Genomic DNA, 5,962 nt, shown 5'->3' with positions numbered 1-5,962 from the left:
TGTACTAACTGTTAAATGAGAAACTATTTTGTTCTGTAAGCCTTCATCTAAAGTGAGAATAGCAGCATAATTGGAAGAGTGTAGTCAGTGTCACTGAACTGTGCATGTAGAAAGTTTTGAAATGGTGTATCTTTGGCTATGAATATTTTCACCAAAAAAAAAAAAAGAATGGTCGAGAAGGGAGAGGGTTGACATGTTGTGGGGTTGTTAACCAATGTCATAAAACAATATGTGTAGTACTGTTACATGAGAAACTATTTGTTTTGTAAGCCTTCACCTGAAGTACAATAAAAAAAAAAAATTTAAAAGCCAAAAAAAAAAAAAATTGTCATACCCATGATAATTCTAAACTATGTCTAGTTCTGTTTTATGTTTACTGAGTATAGTATCTAGGATGCTCTTTTGACAAAATATTGATATTTACTATAAAACTTTACCCCTGGTGATCAAGCAGCCTTTTGGATGGTGAAACTTTGATAAGAATTAACAAAAGTGGAGGAGGAAAGGAAAGAGAGGTGTAGCTGGTAGGAAATGGGATGATGGTGTAGGAGCAAGAAGTAACACTAATTCTTGCCACTTTAGTAAGATGAAGGCTTTCTTCCTGAGCCCTTCTTCCCTGTCCTTCTTTCTATTGAAATCTTGGTGAAGGGAAGGCCAACGAAGATCTCAAAGAGCACGAGAGAAAGCACAGGGCGACGGGAGAACACCACCAACCTAGGGGTGAGTTTTCTGGCCCCTGACCTCCTTGGCCTCTGAAGCTGCAGCCCCACTGACTCAGTTTATTCATTTCTACAATAAGGTTTTGACTGCATTATAATAATAACGACCGTACCTAACATTTATTGAACTTTTATTAAGTGTTGTACCTGTACGTTCTCAGTGAATTCTCCCAAAATAGTCTCTGAGGTCAGTTCTGAAGCACAGTGACTTTCCCAGTTCCTAGAGCTAATAAGTAGCAGAGTCAGGGTTTGAACCCAGAAACTTCCACCCTGGAGTTTCTGTGTGGCGCAGTTGGTTGATGAACTTGGCTGCTAACCAGAAGGTTGGAGGTTTGAGTCCATCCAGAGGAGCCCTGGAAAATAGGCTTGGCAGTCTGTTCCAAAAAAATCAGCCACTGAAAACCCTATGACACATAGTTCTACTCTGACACACATGGGGTCACCGTGAGTCGGAGTCAGCTTGGTTTCTTTTCTTTTTGCTTCCACTCTACTGCCACCCTCCAGCTCCAAGCTTCTATGCCACGGGTAGCCAAAAATGTTTAAGAAAGTGTGACTGCCTGGCTCTCTTGGAGGTTGTCAGTGCCTCTGTGTGGGAGCCATTCATAGTGGCTTTTGTCAACCATTTCTCTTAGTCATCTTTTATTTGTGAAAGCTCCAGTAAATGAAATTGGCTTCTGACAGATTTTTAATTGTTGTTAATTGCAGTCAAGTGGATTCCGACTCATGGCAGCCCCATGTGTGTGCAGAGTAGAATTGCTCCATAGGGGTCTCAGGGCTGTGACCTTTCAGAAGCAGATTGCCAGGCCTGTCTTCAGAGGCACCTCTGGGTGGGTTTGAACTGCTGGCCTTTCCACTAGTAGTGGAGCATGTAATGCTTTGTGCCACCCAGGGACTCTGATTTTTCATTAGAGGAGTAGATAAACATTGCCCTGTAGAGCAGTAGCAAGGCTTACATTTGCGGGGCAAACAGAGAAGTAGCCTGTGAGCCAGCCTAGAAGGTGGGGTGACCCAGGAAACATGGATGTTTGGGGCATTAAGGAAGTAAGGAGTGGTTTTCTCGAGTCAAACGCTCCTGGGAGGTCAGAGCAAATGAGAACCAGAAAAGTCCACAAGATTTAACAGAATGCATGTTGCTCTGCCGGTGTCTGAAATCACATCACTCATTTCAGATGGGTTTCAGAGTAGTTGTTCTCTTATCTTGTCCTCAGTTTTGAGGAGTGCACCCTCTTTTGAGCCACTGTGTGCATTTCCCACTCCATGCAGCTCATGTAAAGTCCCTTTTCACTGAACTTAACCACCTGATTGTAAGATTGTTACGTCAGGTAAAAGAATGCATTTATGATGCAGTTGAGTAGCTCAACAGTCTCCCAAATAAACTGTCCAAGGCTTTTCTGGACCTGGATGTTTAACTCAGTGAATAAATCTGCAATTACAATCATGATTTTTGCCTTCTGATATATTTCAGCTGCATCTGAGAGCTGATGCGATTTTCTTAAACTCTTTTTTTATTATTATGAAATATTCTAGTCATGCCTTCTGATGTCTGGCACAGTGAATTAATAGTAGTTTAATCACCCTGGAGATGCTGATGTTTCAGGGAGCTGGCGCTGAGGTAAGGCGCGCATCTCTGTGGGATTGACAAGTAAATGAATCCCCTGCTCACTTAACCTGCTGTTCTTTTCTCTCTCACTGTTTTCTCTCCTAGGAAACAAATGGAAGACTGCTGTGACCCCGCCCATCTTTTTGCTATGACTAAAATGAATTCCCCCATGGGGAAGAGCATGTGGTATGATGGGGAGTTTTTATACTCATTCACCATTGACAATTCAACTTATTCTCTCTTCCCCCAGGTTAGTATAGAGTTTGTTGCCTTTCAATATAATTTCTTATATTTTTTGATATCTCATGGAAAGGGATAATTCAGTTTGCCTTACCAATCTAAACTACTTCTTTTCATCTTCTTCTCTTCTTAATTTTAAACATTTTTATTTATATCTGTCATTTTTTGTGAAGAAATCACATGATGTTTTGATGCAAGAGTGGAAGTAGGATATTGCAGAGTTACAGTTTTTCTAGCCCTTTTGATTTGAGTCATATGAGACTGAGGGAAGCAAACAATGGTCAGGGAATGGTGGAATTCCAGTGTTTTGAGGCTGACTGTGAAATGATCTTGAGAATTTTCTATGTTGGAATGTTTTCTTTGGACTGATGTTGCTCTCAGGGAGAGGGGACCATATGGTCAGAAGTCTGCTTCTTGCCCCTCTTCAACGTTAACCCCGTAATTAGACCACTGCTGTGACGGGGAGGAGTGGTGGATATGGAGGAAGTTTGAAGTGGTCTAAATCAAGCTTTGCTTACTTGGTGTTTTTCCGTCTTGGTTTCCTGAGCACTGAAATCAAATATTGTAAAGTATATCTGGGCAGCAAGTGGGAGAAAAGGAAATCTTTATTCCAGGGAGCCCTAGTTAGGGAGAGGGGGGAATCTTAGGTGAAATTGTCGTTAAAGAGAAAAATGAGAAATGAATCTTGGCCTCTCCAAGCCTTCTAACCGCTCTGGGTTTGGCAAGATGATTATGCTGCAGTGGAATCCAGGGTAGGAGTTACGAAGTGGAACTGAACCATTCATATGTCTGTATTAAGAGCCAAAGAGTCTTTAAAAGAGGGGTCCTAGAAAGCTGAGGCACAAGCTCTGCCAGATCCAAAGTCACACTCTATAAAATAGACTGTATTTGATGACTCATCTTAGTTTTTTAAGTCTAATTTAATGGTTTTAGAGTATAGTGATAATATTTTGAGTTTTAAATAGAAAATAGAAGGCTTAATACATTGCCAGCGTTCATGTGCTTTCTCTTTCTCTTTCATTTGCCCTTGGGAGCCTTCCTAGTCTCAAAAGAAATGTGGGGTTGAATTTGTCTTCATCTTTTACTAACTAATGCCTTAGATAAGTTGTCTAACTCTCCTGAGACTCAGCTTTCTCGTCTGTAAAATGGAGAGAGTAGCCCCTGTCCTAGCCACCTCACAGAACAGTGGTAAGGATCAAATTAGATAATGCATGGCAACGTACTTTGTAAACTACCAAGCATTATGTAAATGTTAGGTTTTAATGTTGTCCGGGTTCATACATCGTATACTCAGACTGAAGAATGAAGAATATAACTGTATTACTCAGGGTTTTTAAGGTAAGGAACTGAAATCATCCTTGGTGTTTTTGGCAGAAAACATATTTCATATAGGGAATTAAAAAATCATTGGAAAGGTGAAGTGGGAATTAAGAGGTAGCTCCTGGAATTATTGAGCTCAAGAACCTCCTATCATCACTGTGGTCTAGGAATCGGGAAGTCCCAGCTGCCATTGCCATTAGCACACTGCTTTGACAGAACCTCCTCCCACAGAACAGGAGCAAAAGATAGGTTCCACCTCGTCTCCTCCTTCCAAATCACCCTCAAGTGCATCTAGTGGGTGAAGATTAATTTGCATCAAGAGCCGTTGCTGGAAATAAGTCCAGGAGAGGTAGTTTTTAACTATCTAGCTTCAGGAGGAAGCTAGGAAGAGTGGAAAAGAGGTTGACCCCCCAACCTACAGTATACCCCACATATAAAAAGTGATTATCAACGATGCAGTAAGCAAGAGATAAAGAAACATTCTCCCTTAACAGCTCATCAAATAGAAAAAAAACTGAAAAGAAATCCAGAATAAGCTTTTTATAGATGAGAGAGTTCAGTCATACCAACCGACTTCTAATTTTATTCTAGAAAATAGATTTGAAGAAAAGAGATGATTAAAGAAATCTAAACTAGCCTCACATCTTATCTGGCAGTTGCAGCAGTAGAATAGTAGGAAACGTTTTCTCTTCAAAGTAGGTACAAATGAATTCTGTGCCTGTTTTGCCCGGTTTCATGACCTAGAAACCATTCTGAAAAATAAAGACAAATGCTTTTTTCTTAGGCACCAGAGTCACTGCATCATTGTGTGTGTGCATCGTCATTACAAAGGGCTGAGCAAATTCAAATAAGTAGATTTTTTTAAAAAGTTGTTTATGTATTTTTCTGTTGAGATTCTGAAATGACTAATTAACTGATAGAAATTCTGGAAAGCCAGTTTGCATCATAAAAAGGATGGTGTATTTTTCTCTCTTCACTCCAGTGTTATTTCTTAGTGAGCGTTTCTAGTTTGTTACCAGGAAGCTAAGATGCCAGTTAATTCACGTTCTCTGGGAAGAACCTAGTGTGTGCAGATGAGGCCGCAATGCAGGTGAGTGGGGTAGGTTTGATGTTGCCAGTAGGAACAACGCACCTCTCCTTTCCCTGAGTTTCAGTAAAATAACGCCAAGTCCCTTACTCCCCAGCTCAGATTATACATCTGTATCTTTAAACTTTTCTCCTAACTGGTCAATATATGTTAACCATCATCATTGTTATTATTCCTTTGTTTACTTTTATCCACTGTTTTTTTTTGTTTGTTTGTTTTTATTTTTTCCAAGATAAAATACAAGAAGAAAGATGCTCTGTGTGTTATGGAATATTAACAGATTCCAGTCAGGGCCGCTTACACCCAGGATAGTACTGTTGAGATGCTGTGAGCTTTGCAGTGCCTCGTTGACTCCCTTTAATTACAATTAGTTGCTGCTTTTTTGGGCCTCCCACAATTTACCATAGCTTTTAAGCCATACTTATTTAATTTTGCTTCATGTTATGGTTATCTACATAACTACATACTACAGTCATCTGCAAGTCCTCATCTCCTTACCACCTTGTGAGCTTTGCAGAGGCAAGTACGGTTCCTTGGCTCCCCATTCGGTGTAGATGTGCATGTCCTGTGCCTCGCGTCTGCCAAGGGGTTCCCTTTCCATGTCCCACTTGGGCTGGACCATGGCAGTGCTCTTGCTTGAACTGTAGGAGATGAAGCAGGATATTTTGAGGCAGCTGTTTCCAAATGGCTCTATAAATATACTATGGTGATATATTTCTTGAATATTAATAGGCACGAAGGATAGCATTAACACTCACATAGGTTGGAGGATGTGCAATGTGTGTGTCTACGTGTGTGTGTGTTTTAGAGGTGACTGTGATGGTAAGTGTTCTCACTTTGCGAATACCACCATCCCTTGGGTTGGGACCAACTTCTTCCTGCTTAGCCAAGGACTGTCCCTTTTTTTTTTTTAAATTGTACTTCAGGTGAAAGCTTACAAAACAAATAGTTTCTCATGAAACAGTACTACACATATTGTTTTATGACATTGGTTAA

The 5,962-nt window shown here is 40.5% G+C and overlaps 1 protein-coding gene across 1 annotated transcript in view; it reads left to right on the top strand.

Moving 5' to 3' along the window:
• Positions 1 to 5,962, top strand: part of ST8SIA1 (ST8 alpha-N-acetyl-neuraminide alpha-2,8-sialyltransferase 1) — a 162,734-nt gene that overhangs the window by 72,181 nt on the left and 84,591 nt on the right. Inside the window, exon 2 of the mRNA XM_023725461.1 lies at positions 2,425 to 2,635. Within this exon, the coding sequence (XP_023581229.1) occupies positions 2,425 to 2,635 (211 nt within the window). The remainder of the gene's footprint in view (positions 1 to 2,424; positions 2,636 to 5,962) is intronic.

Source organism: Trichechus manatus, unplaced genomic scaffold (genome assembly GCF_000243295.1).
Source record: "Trichechus manatus latirostris isolate Lorelei unplaced genomic scaffold, TriManLat1.0 scaffold00313, whole genome shotgun sequence".
NCBI lineage: Eukaryota > Metazoa > Chordata > Mammalia > Sirenia > Trichechidae > Trichechus > Trichechus manatus.
The sequence above is the reverse complement of the archived record's forward strand: the minus strand, read 5'-3'. Positions and strand labels throughout refer to the sequence as shown.